At 45.5% G+C, this 15,768-nt stretch overlaps 1 protein-coding gene across 1 annotated transcript in view; it reads right to left on the minus strand.

Moving 5' to 3' along the window:
* Positions 1 to 3,211: 3,211 nt before the first annotated feature.
* SLC2A13 (solute carrier family 2 member 13) overlaps positions 3,212 to 15,768 on the minus strand; it is a 95,792-nt gene continuing 83,235 nt past the window's right edge. Inside the window, exons 8-10 of the mRNA XM_070947508.1 lie at positions 6,733 to 6,854; positions 5,008 to 5,160; positions 3,212 to 3,438 (exon numbers count right to left, since the gene is read on the minus strand). Of these exons, the coding sequence (XP_070803609.1) occupies positions 3,212 to 3,438; positions 5,008 to 5,160; positions 6,733 to 6,854 (502 nt within the window). The remainder of the gene's footprint in view (positions 3,439 to 5,007; positions 5,161 to 6,732; positions 6,855 to 15,768) is intronic.

The raw sequence follows: 15,768 nt of genomic DNA on the forward strand, positions 1-15,768 counted from the left end.
CCACTACTGTACAATAGATGGGATCGGTGGGAAGCTTTACATCTTATATGAATACGATCTTTCATTAATCCTTGGATTTAATGGACTGAATTTTAATCCATGAAACGGATTAAAGGAAAAAAAATAAGACGATATTTTAATCTTGAATTCGTCATCTACTAATTGACGTCCCCAAAATTACTTTTTAAAAATACTTTTAGTGAAGGAAGTTATAGGATTTCTTCCCCGTTTGGGAGAGTTTAAAATTGACTGTTATATACGATAGTTATAACCTTCTTTTTACTTTTCCTGTAATCCACAGGGGAACATTATTTCCCCTTTTAAAAAAATAATAATAATTTTTTTCGTTCGGTCTACGATGGATGGAAACACCTTCTCTTTGCTCCCTGCCACCTCTAAAGAAACACTGACGTTGTTGTGAGAGACTCTCTCACAACAACGCCAGTGTGAGACTGTTCATCACAAATTCTGAAATGAAATCTTCACACTGAAGGACCCACAGGTATCCTTTAACCCACCTTATGCAGCTCCCCAAAACTTGAGAAATATTGCTAACAAGAGTCAAATAACGTCCTGCCCAGAAGCAAAACTGAATTTCTTCTGATCTGGTTTTTTTTTTTTTTTTAAGCTGGAAGAATGGTGGTGAATTACTTTCGTTTGGGGAAGCTTCTTTCTAGGTTTGACATAAAACCATGATAAACTGGATCACTTCCCTGAAAATTCACTTCCTTCGTGCCCCAGGTTCCCTAAATACTGGAAGAATATCTGCCCTTAACTACAAGGCCTCAACAGGTTTACTTAATTCAATTAATCAGCGGGACAACTTGTCCCAAAGGTGCTTTTTCAAGAGGCGACTGGTTTTTCCTTTGAAGACGTTTCGCTTCTCATCCAAGAAGCTTCTTCAGTTCTGACAGGATAGTGGGGAATGGAAGGGTTTATACTCCTTGCAGACCGCTGGTCATTTGCATTCTTTTTATAGAATCGTTGAGGCCACCTGGAGGTTTATCTAGAGCAGGGATGGCTAACCTTTTTGCCGTCGCATGTCAAAAGCGTGGGGGATTGTGGGGGGGTTGCGCGCACATGTGCCCACACCCATAATTCAATGCCCCCTCTGTGCCCCGTCCCCTACGCATGCATCCCCCCGCGCTCCCTCGTGCATGCACGCACGACCCCCCCATCCCGTTTTGGGCCTAACAGGCCTCCCAGAAGCCTCCGGAGGCCAGAAACGGCCCGTTTCCAGACTTTCAGTAGGCCCGTTTTTCACCCTTCCAAGGCTCCAGAGGCTTTCTTGGGTAGGGCGAAAACGGCTTCTCCAGCCCCCGTGGAGGCCCTCCAGCCCCTGTGGAAGTCAGTTTCCTGACTTCCGGTAGGTCTGGCAGGCCTGTTTTTCACCCTCCCCAGGCTCCAGAAGCTTTCCTGGAGCCTGGGGAGAGCAAAAACGGCCTCCCCCATGGCCCGAGGCCCTCCGGAGGCTGAAAACGCCCTCCCAGAGCCTCCGTGTGAGCCCTGTACTTACCTGGCATCCAAAACAGGCTACGTGAAGACTCCTGGGAGGGGAGAGGCAGCTTGGGCGGCAGCACGTGCATGTGCACTGGAGCTGAGCTAGGGCAACAGCTCGCGTGCCTGCAGATATGGCTCCGTGTGCCACCTGTGGCACGCGTGCCATGGGTTCGCCATCATGGATCTAGAGGTTTAGCACCACTCAGGTGACTCTAATGACACAGATAAACCTCCAGGTAGCCTCAACGACTCTCTAAAAGGATGCAAACGACCAGTTGTCTCCAAGGAATATAAATACTTCCATCCTCCACCATCCAGTCAGAGCTGAAGAAGCTTCTTGGATGAGAAGTGAAAGGTCTTCAAAGAAAAACCAGAAAGTCCAGTTGCCTCTTGGGACAACCATGACCCGGGTGACCGAGACAGAATCTCCACGGACAGTGAAACAAGTTGCCTCCAGAAGTTGGGAATGCTCCATCACTTGAGCTTTTCAAGAAGCGACTGGACAGCCATTTGTCAGGAATAGTGTAGGGTTTTCCTACCTGAGCAGGAGGTTGGACTAGAAGACCTCCAGGGTCCCTTACAACTCTGTTATTCTGTATTCTGCTTAACAAATGCCTTTCACTCTGCAAAAAAAAAAAAAAAAATTAAAAAAATCACAAGTAAAATCTGAAAACTCAAGACGGACGACAAAGTTGAACTGCAAGAATCTGATGACAAAATTTATCTCCGCGGAAGGAGGCCAATCCCTTCCTTCTTAAGAAAAATGGAAGCCATCCCATTCCAGTTCATCCTTCTCCGTTCCCTCGCTTTGCTTCCACTCTAAACCGAAACAAATTCGGTTAATCCCAAGCCAAATTGTTTGCTTAGAAGTCATTCTGATGAGGTTCTCACATTGGTTTTTTGAGATTTGCAGGGTCAAAAAAAATAAAAATAAATATGAATTTCTGGCAACCTAGACCAGGAAGACACCCCCCCCCCTTCAAAATGAAGCAAAATCTTCTCCACAGGCCTGGTAGAATCCCACAGCCCACAAATCATTTAAAATGTTGTAATTCTAAGATCTCAGCTTTCCTTGTGCAAAGGACCAGCGGTGGGAAAGAAAGATTTCTAAAGATAAGCGCATCCACGGAAAGCAAGCCCCAGAGGAAGCTGCTTTCTCTAACTGCACACAACATCAGTGGAGTATTAACGTTACAATCAGTTTACAATTCCCCCACCCCCAAATAGACATTATTCTTTCCTTCCTTCTGTTTTACTCCTAAGAGGCGGGGTTACGTTTGTTCCCAAGTCTCGGGGTTCCAGGTTAACTGCTTTTACGAATCGCCTGGTTTCTGACTTCGTTGTTCTTTTATAAGCATTTTAATTTTTCGAGCCGGTCAACTAAGACGCCACCTCATCCCTCGACTCTCATCCTGAAGTTCAGCAAGCGTCCAGAACAGGAACTCTTAGAGACCTCAAGAGAGTCACTTTCACTCTGCAAGCTCTTTCCTTCTTGCCAATTCTTCTCAGCGATCGCCTCTTGGCTAGCGGGTAAGAGGATGTGGGATTTTTATTTCTATTTCCCCCCCCTCCCCCGAAGGGCATGGTTTAAAAATAGGGAACCGTTTCCACAGAGGCAGTAGGAAGCAGACCAGTGAGGTCATTCAGCGCAGCTCCTTCAGCATCCCTCAACCAAGGCTTTTGAAAGATCTAACCGATCGGCGGCTGAGATTTATTCCACGTCAGAGGCGTCGTTGTCGGAGAGATGGTAATTACTTCCCTTCACCCGGATGTACTCGATATACCTCCCGTCCTCCGATTCGGGAATGCCACATGTACATAGCGAAGTCTCAAACAAGCATTCAATTTCCTCCAGTTTTTTGCCTTTGGTCTCTGGAAGGCAGCCGTACAGAAAAAGGAGTCCCACGAACGCAAATCCAGCATAAAGGAAGAACGCTCCTGGAGTTTAAAAACAAACAAACAAAGAAAGAAACATGTCACCCCACATAGAGTTAATATATAGGTTGGGATTTTTTTTTTTTTAAAGGAAGTTTCTAAGGCTGTGGGTCTCAACCTGTGGTCCGTGGATCCCTGGAAGGGGGGGAGGGCACAGTGTCATCACAGGGAGTCCGTGAAGGTTTGGAAAAAGATGTTATGATTTAAATCTTGCGTTAAGTCTTGGGGGTCTATGGCCACAAAAGGTATTTAAAGGGGGTCCGTGGTGAAGAAAAGGTTGAGAAACACTGTTCTAAGACTTCTCTTAAGATCCATATTTCAAGAATATTACATAGGTGGTTTCGTTCAAAGCATTATATATAAAGTCAAGGACACCCCTACAAACCTAATATTCATTCATTAATTCATTCAATTTCTACACCCACCCATCTCAATCAATGATTCTGAGCAGCTTACAATTGTGTGTGTTTGTGTATTCTACACCCACCCATCTCAGTCCTTCCTTCCTTCCTTCCTTCCTTCCTTCCTTCCTTCCTTCCTTCCTTCCTTTCCTCCCTCCCTCCCTCCCTCCCTCCCTCCCAGAATCATTGACTGGGTGTAGAAATTGAATGAATGAATGAATAAATGAATGAATGGTAAAGTAAAGGTAAAGGTTGCCCTGCATATGCTTGCTAGTCGTTTCTGTCTCTAGGGGGCAGTGCTCATCTCTGTTTCTAAACCAAAGAACCATGCTGTCCAAAGACGTCTCCGTGATCATGTGGCTGACATGAACGCCGAAGGCGCACGGAACGCTGTTACCTTCCCACCAAAGGTGGTCCCTATTTTTCTACTTGCATTTTTTACATGCTTTCGAACTGCTAGCTTGGCAGAAGTTGAGACTAGTAATGGGAGCTCACCCCGTTACGTGGGCACTCGGGATTCGAACCGCTGAACTGCCGACCTTTCGATCGACAAGCTCAGCATCTTAGCCACTCAGCCACCGCGTTCCTATATATATGTAGTCCTTGGCTTATGGCCACAACTGAATGCAAAATTTCAGCTGCTACGTGAGACAAACATTAAGTGGGTTTTGTCCCATTTTACGACTTTTCTTGCCACATTTGTTAAGTGAATCACTCCAGTTGTTAAGATAGTAACACCATTCTTAAGTGAATCCAGCTTCCTCATTGACTTTGCTTGTCAGAAGGTCGCAAAAAGGGATCATGTCACCCCGGGACACTGCAAATCGTCATAAATGTGAAACAAGCATCTGAGTTTTGATCACATGACCACGGGGATATTGCAACGGTCGTTAAGTGTGAAAAAAGGGTCATAAGTCACTCTTTTCACTGGCGTTGTCATGTCAAAGGGCCCCTCAATGAACGACTGTAATTCGAGGACTACCGTATATGACAGTTAAAAAAAAATATTAAGAACGTTTTAAAACGTGTTAAAAACATTTCAAAACAATAAAGCAACTTAGGATGCCAAGGCAAATAATTGAAAATTGAAAAACGAAAACCCCAACGTATCCGAAATTAAATTGTTCTGGGTCTTGTTTTAAGAGGAAAAATAAAAAAAATAAATTCTTACCATAATAGGTCAGATATTCAGCTGTGTGCAGGAAAGTAAGTGACACCAGAACGTTGAAAATCCAGTTGACGCCAGAGGAACACGCGTTTCCTGTACTTCTCGCCCAAAGGGGATAAATTTCAGAATTGATGGTCCACGGCATTGGCCCCATTCCTTTTGACAAGTAATTGAAAAATAACCGATTAAAGTTTTTAACTTCAGTATTCTTAAATGATCTATCAAGATGGAAAGTTAAGAAATGATTAACATGGGTGAACCAGGGACTTTGCGGTGTCTCTGGGATCGTCAGGATGTGCCCTCCACTATCACAGTCAAAACGAGACTGTGAGGTCCAAAAAGGACTGTCCAGCGGTGGGGTTTTCGGCAGCGATCCTGGAGCCCAGGAATCCTCTGACCGTCCCATCGCAACGTCAGCTCCTCCCCCTTAAGAAGTGATTAACATGGGTGGAAGATGTCCTGAATAATATTTGCCTTCAATATAAATGCACGATGTGAAGAATATTCACCCTAATATCGGTTGTTCTCAACTTGCAATCGCAGTTGAGCCCAAAATACAGTTGTTAAGCAAATCATGCGGTCGTTAAGTGAATCCAGTTCTCCTCCCTTCCCCCCCATTGCCATTATGCATACTGTTCAGTTCAAAGTAAGATTCGCCATCTAGAGGAAAGTGTACATGGTTTTTTTCTTCATTCAATTCACTGGAATTGATTTTACCCAGGTGAAAGCAGAATCTGCTTCCTTACCCTATAAAATTACAAGGCTAGATGGTTCAAGGAGATATAGTAATAGAAAACATAGAATAACAGAGTTGGAAGGGACCTTGGAGGTCTTCTAATCCAACCCCCTGCTTAGGCAGGAAACCCTACACCACTTCAGACAAATGGTTATCCAACCTCTTCTTAAAAACTTCCAGTGTTGGAGCATCCACAACTTCTGGAGGCAGGTTGTTCCACTGATTAATTGTTCTCACTGTCAGGAAATTTCTCCTTATTCTAAGTTGCTTCTCTCCTTGGTTAGTTTCCACCCGTTGCTTCTTGTCCTGCCCTCAGGTGCTTTGGAGAATAGCTTGACTCCCTCTTCTTTGGGGCAGCCCCTGAGATATTGGAAGACTCTGCTATCATGTCTCCCCTAGTCCTCCTTTTCATCAAACTAGACATACCCAGTTCCTGCAACAATTCTTCGTATGTTTTAGCCTCCAGTCCCCTAATCTTCTTTGTTGCTCTTCTCTGCACTCTTTCTAGAGTCTCCACATCTTTTTTACACCGTGGTGACCAAAACTGGATGCATTACTCCAAGTGCGGCCTTACCAAGGCATTGTAAAGTGGTATTAACACTTCACCTGATCTTGATTCTATTCTCTCTGTTGATGCAGCCTAGAACTGTGTTGGCTTTTTTGGCAGCTGCTGCACACGGCTGGCTCATATTTAAGCGATTGTCCACTAGGACTCCAAGATCCCGCTCACAGTTACTACTATTGAGCGAAGTACCACATATACTGTACCTGTGCATTTTGGTTTTCTTGCCTAAATGTAGAACCTTCCTTTTATGATGGGATATTTAGATGGGATATTCAAACAGGGCGACCAGTGCTTTCAATTTTATTTTACACAGAAAAATAAAAAATTCAGACATCTAAGATTTTTAACCAGGGTTACTGAGTTTTCCCAGCTGATAACAGACAATTTCTTTTGGTCAAGGAAAGTTAAGTTCGTCACTTTGGCTTACCTGGTGCGAAGAAAACCAGGTACAATATGAGTCCCAGCAGCGCGGTCCATGAATAGGGCGTTGGACAGAAGTTATAAGCCCAAAAGAGATCTTCGGTTTTGAGTTTGGTTTCATTGGAGCATCTGGAAGGAAGGAAGGAAGGAAGGAAGAAAGGAAGGAAGGAAGGGGAAGAGAGAAAAGAAAAAGAGAAAAAGAGAGAGAGAGAGAAAGGGAGGGAGGAAGGAAGGAAAAAGAAAGAGGAAGGAAGGAAAAAGAAAGAGGAAGGAAGAAAGAAAAGAAAGAAAGAGAAAGAGAGAGAAAGGGAGGGAGGGAGGAAGGAAGGAAAAAAAGAGGAAGGAAGAAAGAAAAGAGAAAGGAAAGGAAAGGAAAGGAAGGAAGGAAGGGGAAGAGAGAAAAGTAAAAGAGAAAGAGAGAGAGAGAGAGAGAAAGGGAGGGAGGAAGGAAGGAAGGAAAAAGAAAGAGGAAGGAAGGAAAAAGAAAGAGGAAGGAAGAAAAAAGAGAAAGAGAAAGAGAGAGAGAGAGAGAAAGGGAGGGAGGGAGGAAGGAAGGAAAAAGAAAGAGGAAGGAAGAACGAAAAGAAAAAGAAAGAGAGAGAGAGAAAGAAAGGGAGGGAGGGAGGAAGGAAGGAAAAAAGAGGAAGGAAGAAATAAAAGAGAAAGGAAAGGAAAGGAAGGAAGGAAGGGGGAGGAAGAGAGAAAAAAGAAAGAGAGAGAGAGAAAGGGAGGAAGGAAGGAAGGAAGGAAGGAAGGAAGGAAGGAAGGAAGGAAGGAAGGAAAAAGAAAGAGGAAGGAAGAAAGAAAAGAGAAAGGAAAGAAAGGAAGGAAGGGGAGGGAGAGAGAAATGAAAAAAAGTGAGAGAGAGAAAGAAAGGGAGGGAGGGAGGAAGGAAAGAAAGAAAAATAAATATTTGAAGATAAATGCAATGCTTATTTGCACCAACACAAAATTAGAACAGATGTAACTCATGATTATTAAGCCCCACTCTTGTCCTGAAATAAATTGAGTGGCTTCTGCTTAAAAGTAGATAATGGATCACTGGGCATGTTCAGTGTAAAATCTCTGGAACAATATCAGAAATATACTTTATTGTGAAATGACTCGGAAGGTTAAAAATCATATTCCCACTACATAATTCCCAATGCAATTATGTTGTTTTTAAAATGATGTTTATTTCCTTTCTCAATCGATAGGGAGATATCACTGAATTCTGCAACCTATTTAAATTGAAGAACCTTAAGGCAAATGTCAGGGACGTAGTGGCTCAGGGGCTAAGATGCTGAGCTTGTCGATTGAAAGGTCGGCAGTTCAGCGGTTCAAATCTCTAGTGCCACATAACGGGGTGAGCTCCCGTGACTTGTCTCAGCTTCTGCCAACCTAGCAGTTCGAAAGCAGGTAAAAAATGCAAGTAGAAAAATAGGGACCACCTCTGGTGGGAAGGTAACAGTGTTCCGTGCGCCTTTGGCGTTTAGTCATGCCGGCCACATGACCACGGAGACGTCTTCGGACAGCGCTGACTCTTCGGCTTTGAAACGGAGATGAGCACCGCCCCCTAGAGTCGGGAACAACTAGCACATATGTGCGAGGGGAACCTTTACCTTTAAGGCACATGCAATTCTTTTGGGATCTACAATTTGGGATTGTAACTCTTCCAATATCTAAGGGGCTGCCACAGAATGGGAGGGGGTGTTCAACCTATTCTCCAAAGCCTCACAAGGCAGGAGAAAAACCAACGGATGGAAATTAATCAAGCAGAGAAGCAACCTAGAACTAAGGAGAAATTAATTCTTAATTAGAACAATTAATCAGGGAAAACAATTTGCCTCCAGAAGTTGTGGCTGCTCCATCACTTGAGTTTTTTAAGAAGAGACTGGACAGCCGCTTATCTGAAATGGTATAGCGTAGTGATGGCGAACCTATGGCACACGGAGCTATATTGGTGGGCATGTGAGCACTGCCCTAATTCAGCTCCGGTGCGTATGTGTGTGCTGGTCAGCTGATTTTCAGGCCTTCCGGGCCCACCGGAAGTTGGGAAACAGGCTGTTTCCGGCCTCCGGAGGGCCTCTGGAGAAGGTGGGAAAGGCCCGTTTTTCACTCTCCCCAGGCTCCAGAGCCTTTCTAGGTCCCACCGGAAGTTGGCAAACGGGCCATTCCTGGCCTCCAAGAGGGTGGGGAAGGCTGTTTTTGCCCTCCCCAGGCTCCTAGAAAGCATCTGGAGCCTGGGGATGGCGAAAAATGGGCCTACGGGGCCTGTTCTGTCCCCGTCTCACACACGCACACAAACAGATAGCCAGGGGTTAAATAAAACTGGCAGACAACAAATTCTTTCGATAAGAGGATTGGCAGCAACCCAGTAGCTGCTTGCCAAGAACTTTACTCATAGAGGGAGGGGTTGTTCCTCCGTCAGATAAACCCAAACAAGATACACACAGTTCAAGAATTGTCAAGTCCAGTCCGTATTAAATCCAAGGCAGATAACGTTGTTTCAAAGATACAATGTGACTTGCTAGTAGTTAGTTTTGTCCGTCACAGAGTCTGAATGGCCACCTCACCCCCTTTTATCCCCTGTGGGGTGTGGTCCAGGGACTCAGCTTAATCTCTGGCACACCTCCTTTTCTGCTGCGTGCGCTTGTCTCTCCGACGCTGGCGTGGATCCAGCCAAGACTTATCTCCGTCATGTCCGACTGTGAGGAGATACCTGGCTCCTGGCCAATCTCTTCTCCTTCGGGAGACACCTGAGGCATTGCCAGAGAGGAGGGTCCTGGAGAGGGAGGCCTGGCCAACTCCTCTCCTTCATGTTCGGAGCCTTCTCCCTCCGATAAGTCGGCCTCGGGGATCGGAGTCACAACAGGGCCCACCATGCGATCGCGTGCTAAAAACAGGGTTTGCGCAGGGAAGTGGGGTGCATTGAATTATGGGTGTGGGTACATGACCTCCCACGCTCCCCCAGCTTTTGGCACGCACTGGCAAAAAGGTTCGCCATCACTGGTATAGGGTCTCCTGCTTGAACAAGGGGTTGGACTAGAAGACCTCCAAGGTCCCTTCCAACTCTGTTATTCTATATTCTATACTTTATATGTAAAACCATGCAGGTTTAGGAGTTGGAAACTGAAGCTTTATCAAGTGATGTCTTTGATTGACTTGTGAATGCAGCAGGAATTATCAGAATCTGGTGGTATATTCAACTAGCTGATAACCCGGCATTCCTGAAATTGCTCAAGGCGTTCCAGAGTTATGCTGGAACATATACACCCTATATCCTACAGCCATTGTTCTAAACTACCACAAATAATAGCACATATAAAAAGGCCCCAATCATCACGGACAGCCAAATTTCCACCTTGACGTCAGTTTAAAGTATGGACAATAGGAAAGCAACTTCGCGGCACAGGAGTTAAATTCAGGATTGCTTCTTTAGAATTTTTTTCCCCCTGCAGGTGTGCCGTGATGAATGGAGGCTGATTATCCCCACTCAAGTGTCTTGAAGGCAGCAAAAAGGATACTATAATTGGCCTAGTACATTTTGGAAAGTGCCTTCAGCTGCCCACTCCATTTAATGTTTTCTTGGGAATTGCTCCTCGCTTGATCGTCTTGCAGTTCCCGTAGGGATCGAAGGCACCGAACAGCTGACAATCTGGACTAAGCCAAACATCCCTCATTAAAACGGACACTGTGTGCAAAACGCAAGGGCACCGTAAGCTCAAAAGTTGTGAAGATGCTGGGCTGCCACAGAGAAGAGAAGAGGTCAACTTACTCTCCAAAGCACTTGAGGGCAGGACAAGAAGCAATGGGTGGAAACTAATCAAGGAGAGAAGCAACTTAGAACTAAGGAGAAATTTCCTGGCAGTTAGAACAATTAATCAGTGGAACAACCCGACTCCAGAAGTTGTAAATGCTCCAACACTGGAAGTTTTTAAGAAGATGATGTTGGATAACCATTTGTCTGAAGTGGTGTAGGGTTTCCTGCCTAAGCAGGGGGTTGGACTAGAAGACCTCCAAGGTCCCTTCTGTTATTCCATTACTCTGCTTTTCTAAACGCTTTGCACTCAGGACTAGCACTGATATATATATATATATATTTACTCTGTTCTGTTTTACTCTGTTCTGTTTGGCCCTTGTAGAGTTAATATTCATGCTTCATGCATATAAAAATGATTCCCCCACTTAAGCTCTGAAAGAGGCAGCATCGTTTGAATATGATCCAATGTTGGTATAATGTTGGCCGTTTGATGATGTCGAGTGATGCAACTTGGGTCCCAAGGCAATATATATATACACTAAACGGGTCGCAGTAGCACCAGGCAGCTGGGAAATAATTTAGACAGAAAATCGAACCTATATGACAGCGTTAAATATGGGTATGTGGAAAGCAGTGGGATGCATGGCGACCAGCAAAATCCCTCTGCAGGAGCTGGGTCGGTACCTGAGAGAGCTCGGAGGTACTTGCGAACAGAAAGTGTTTGTAAAATCCCAAATTGATATTCCTCTGAAGCTCAGATCTTGGTGTACCGAAGACTTTATGCAAATCGAAACTTCATTCAGGTCATTAATATAAATTGCGGATGAGAGCAGGTTGGAAGGAAACACAGCAATGCGTTTATTTCTATCACCCTTTCTAAGCTGTAGTTGTTCTAACCTAAAGGTAAAGGTAAAGGTTCCCCTTGCACATCTGTGCTAGTCGATCCTGACTCTAGGGGGCGGTGCTCATCTCCGTTTCAAAGCCGAAGAGCGTTGAAGACGTCCGAAGACATCTCTGTGGTCCGAAGACGTCTCTGTGGTCATGTGGCCGGCATGACTCAACGCCAAAGGCGCACGGAACGCTGTTCCCTTCCCATCAAAGGTGGTCCCTATTTTTCTACTTGCATTTTTTACCTGCTTTCAAACGGCTAGGTTGGCGGAAGCTGGGACAAGTAACAGGAGCTCACCCCCATTACGCGGCACTAGGGATTCGAACCGCTGAACTGCCGACCTTTCGATCGACAAGCTCAGCGTCTTAGCCCGAGCCACTGTGTTCTGATCTAGGCTCCCTTAAAAAGCAGGAAGCAGAGTCTTGGTCCCGGCAAAACCTCTTTTGTTTACAAGGACTGTGAATTCCTTTCATTCACAGTCAGCAAGGCCTGTCTGAACAGTTTTTCAAAGGAATATTTATCAACACAGACCTTATCTTGTTTGGAAGGCTGCCAGATAGCTAATTTCCAAGCACAGTACAAGGCAAAACTTGGCACAGAGTCTCTCAGAGTCAAGGAATGAACAAATTGTTTCCTGCAAAAGCCCACTCCCCGTTCGCTCCTCTTTTGTTTCCTATGGGAGGGGCCAACACCTCCAAAGTGTGGCTTTACTCCCGAGTCGACCTTGCTTTCTTAGTTGTTCTTGTCTTCTGGTAGCTCTGCGCATGCGCACACTGGGAACAGGCTCCAGCTGTTCCTCTGCCTCACTGCTGTCTAGCTCCCACTCTGCCTCCGACACAGAGCCCTCGTCCAAGCTTTCCCCAGCCCCCAGGACTGGCCCAAGTTCCTCCCCAACCTCCTCACTGACCGACTCTGCAGCTAGCTCTGCTGGCCGCCGGCGGACCACAACAATAGTCCTTGATTTACGAACGCAACTGAACCCAACTTTTCTGGTGTGGAGACATTTATTAATCGAGTTTTGTCCCATTTTGCGACCTTTCTTGCCTCCATTGTTAAGTGAATCACTGGAGTGGATAAGTTAGTAACCCAGTTGTTAAGTGAATCTGGTTTTGCTGCATTAACTTTGCTGGTCAGAAGGCCGCAAAAGGGGGATCGCGTGACCTTGGGATGCAACAAGCATCATAAATATGAGTTCATTGCCAACTTTTCTGAATTTTGATCCGACCCTGGAGATTCTGCCACGGTCGTTAAGTGTGAAAAAAGGACATAAGTACAGAAGGGGATCACAGGACCCCGGGACACTGCAATCGTCATAAATGTGAGTCAGTTGTCGAGTGCCTAAATTTTGATCACGGGACCGCGGGGATGTTGCAATAGTAAAATGATCGTAAGTCCCTTTTTTCAGTGCCGTTGTAACTTTGGTCACTAAATGAACTGCTGTAAGTCGAGGACTATCTGTATATGCATCCAAGAAGTATAATCAAAATTGCCATCTCTCTTTAACCCTGTTACAAATCAGGTTAACCCAAGAGCCATGGTGGCGCAGTGGTTAGAATGCTATATTGCAGGCTAATTCTGCCGACTGCCAGCAGTTCGATTCTCACTGGCTCAAGGTTGACTCAGCCTTCCGTCCTTCCGAGGTCGATAAAATGAGGACCCAGATTGTTGGGGGCAACAGGATGACTCTGTAAACCACTTAAAGAGGTCTTTAAAGCACTGTGAAGTGGGTATATAAGTCAAAGTGCTATTGCTATCTCCGCCATGGTGGCGCAGTGGTTAGAATTCAGTATTGCAGGCTAATTCTGTCGACTGCCAGCAGTTCGATCCTCACTGGACCAAGGTTGACTCAGTCTTCCATCCTTCCAAATGAGGACCCAGATTGTTGGGGGCAAGATGCTGGCTCTGTAAACGGCTTAGGGAGAGCTGTAAAACACTGTGTAAGTCTAAGTGCTATTGCTATCGTCTCTTCTATTGAGTGACAAAATGGTGGCAAAGGTAGCAGACATTTTATGAAACATGGAGTCCTTTCTGCGCTTGGCTATTTGTTGGCAGACATTTTATTACACAAAAATAGGACGCATAAATACAAATATAGAGGGACGCGGTGGCTCAATGGCTAAGACGCTGAGCTTGTCAATCGAAAGGTCGGCAGTTCAGCGGTTCGAATCCCTACTGCCGCGTAATGGGGTGAGCTCCCGTGACTTGTCCCAGCTTCTGCCAATCTAGCAGTTCGAAAGCAGGTAAAAAATGCAAGTAGAAAAATAGGGAACACCTTTGGTGGGAAGGTAACAGCGTCCCGTGCGCCTTTGGCGTTGAGTCATGCCGGCCACATGACCACGGAGACGTCTTCAGACAGCGCTGGCTCTTCAGCTTTGAAACTGAGATGAGCACCGCCCCCTAGAGTCGGGAACGACTAGCACATATGTGCGAGGGGAACCTTTTCCTTTATATATACAAAATGCACTCCTGTCTCTTAACTCCTTGTCAAAAAAAAAACCCTGTGCAAGTGAATGAAAGTTATTTCTCCTAAGGAATTAACCCCCTTTCAATTGCCCCTAAAATAAGATGCTTTTAAAAGGGGAAAAAAATAAATAACCCATCGACAAATCTTCTCTAACTTTAAACTGGTGCCTCGATCCTTCTCGGCTTTTAATTGCTTTGCTGATCTTGTTTCCAAGATCAATTCCCAGCTTCCTGTCTCCCAGGATCGAAAAGTCAAAATAGCAGGCAGTTGTTTTCCAAACTTGTCACATTTAATTAGCTTCTCCTTCTAATGTAATTCCCAGAGCTGCTGCAATCCCTCCCAAAAGTTCACAGAGCTTCTGAGCATATTTGTTAGAGCTGACAGTAAATTGACAGGTCAGAATTTTAGCAATTTCCCTCCCAACCTATATTTAAAAAACAAAAACAAAAACTCTGGAGATGTATCAATAAGATGATATTTTAGCTTTAAATCAGTGTAGTTGTTGCAAAAGCTGACCCAAATCTCTCTCTCTCTCTCTCTTTTTTTTGGAATAATTATTATTTTGGAATACTGAATTATCAATCTTTTGAAGGGAGCAGATATTAAAAGTCTTATTTGCAGAAAAAAGGAATACATACACATACACACACACACACATATATATATACAAGACACTGGCCTGCTGCAGCCTCTTTGCCCGCGCGAGGTGCCCCCGTGCCCCATTTTGGCTTCCAGCTTGGTGCAGGAGGGTTTCCAGGCCCAAAACGGGGCACGAGACAGTGGTGAAATCCAATTTTTTTTTTACTACCGGTTCTGTGGGCGTGACTTGGTGGGCATGGTGTGGCTTGGTGGACGTGGCAGAGGAAGGATACTGCAAAATCTCCATTCCCACCCCACTCCGGGGGAAAGTTACTGCAAAATCTCCATTCCCACCCCACTCTGGGGCCAGCCAGAGGTGGTATTTGCCAGTTCTCCGAACTATTCAAAATTTCCGCTACCAGTTCTCCGAACTGCACAAAATTTCTCCTACCAGTTCACCGAACTGCTCAAAATTTCCGCTACCGGTTCTTCAGAACCTGTCAGAACCTGCTGGATTTCACCCCTGGCACGAAGGCACCCTCTGCGCCCCGTTTTGGGCCTGGAAAGCCTCCTGCACCAACCTGAAAGTCAAAATGGGGTGCGGGGCATGTGTGTGTGGGGGGGCGGCGCACATTCGCGGGGATGCTTATGCACATCAGCAGGGTGCATGCACAGGGGGCGCTTGCATTACATTTTGGGGGTTCGGCCATGCACATGTGCCTTTGCGCTTTGGGCACTCCGCACCAAAAAGGATGTAGATGTAGAAGATACCAAGGCAACTCATGGAAGCTAAACCTAGTTAAGCCACATCTGAAACCCAAAAGGCCTCAATTCCTCCCCAATTACAGCTAGTCCTCGACCTACGACGGCAGCTGAGCTATCTCTGTTGCTCAACGAGACAGTTAAGTGAGTTTTGCCCCATTTACCACCTTTCTTGCTAGGGTTCTTAAGTGAATCACTACCGTTATTAAGTGAGTCACATGGTTGTTAAGAGAATCTGGCATCCTCCATTGACTTTGCGTGTCAGAAGGTCACAAAAGGGGATCGCATGTCTTCCCCCACCTCCACCCCCCGGGGACACTGCAACCGTCATAAATATGAGTCAGTTGGCAAGCATTCGAATTTTGATCACATGACCATGTGGATGCCACAATGGTGGCATGAAAAACAGTCCAAAGTCACTTTTTTTTCAGTGCTGTTGAATGGTCATTATACGGAACTGTTGTAAAGCAAGGACTAAGCTGTATTTTTAAATAACAGCTGCTCCCACCCACGCATTACCCATGGATGAAAAAATCACGTAAAGCAAAGCAATATTTTGCCTGAGGCTGCGCAGACAGTCCTCGACTGAACGACCATAACTGAGCCC

The sequence above is a fragment of the Pituophis catenifer genome, unplaced genomic scaffold, assembly GCF_029215685.1.
Source record: "Pituophis catenifer annectens isolate HBS135680 unplaced genomic scaffold, rPitCat1.0.hap2 SCAF_7, whole genome shotgun sequence".
NCBI lineage: Eukaryota > Metazoa > Chordata > Lepidosauria > Squamata > Colubridae > Pituophis > Pituophis catenifer.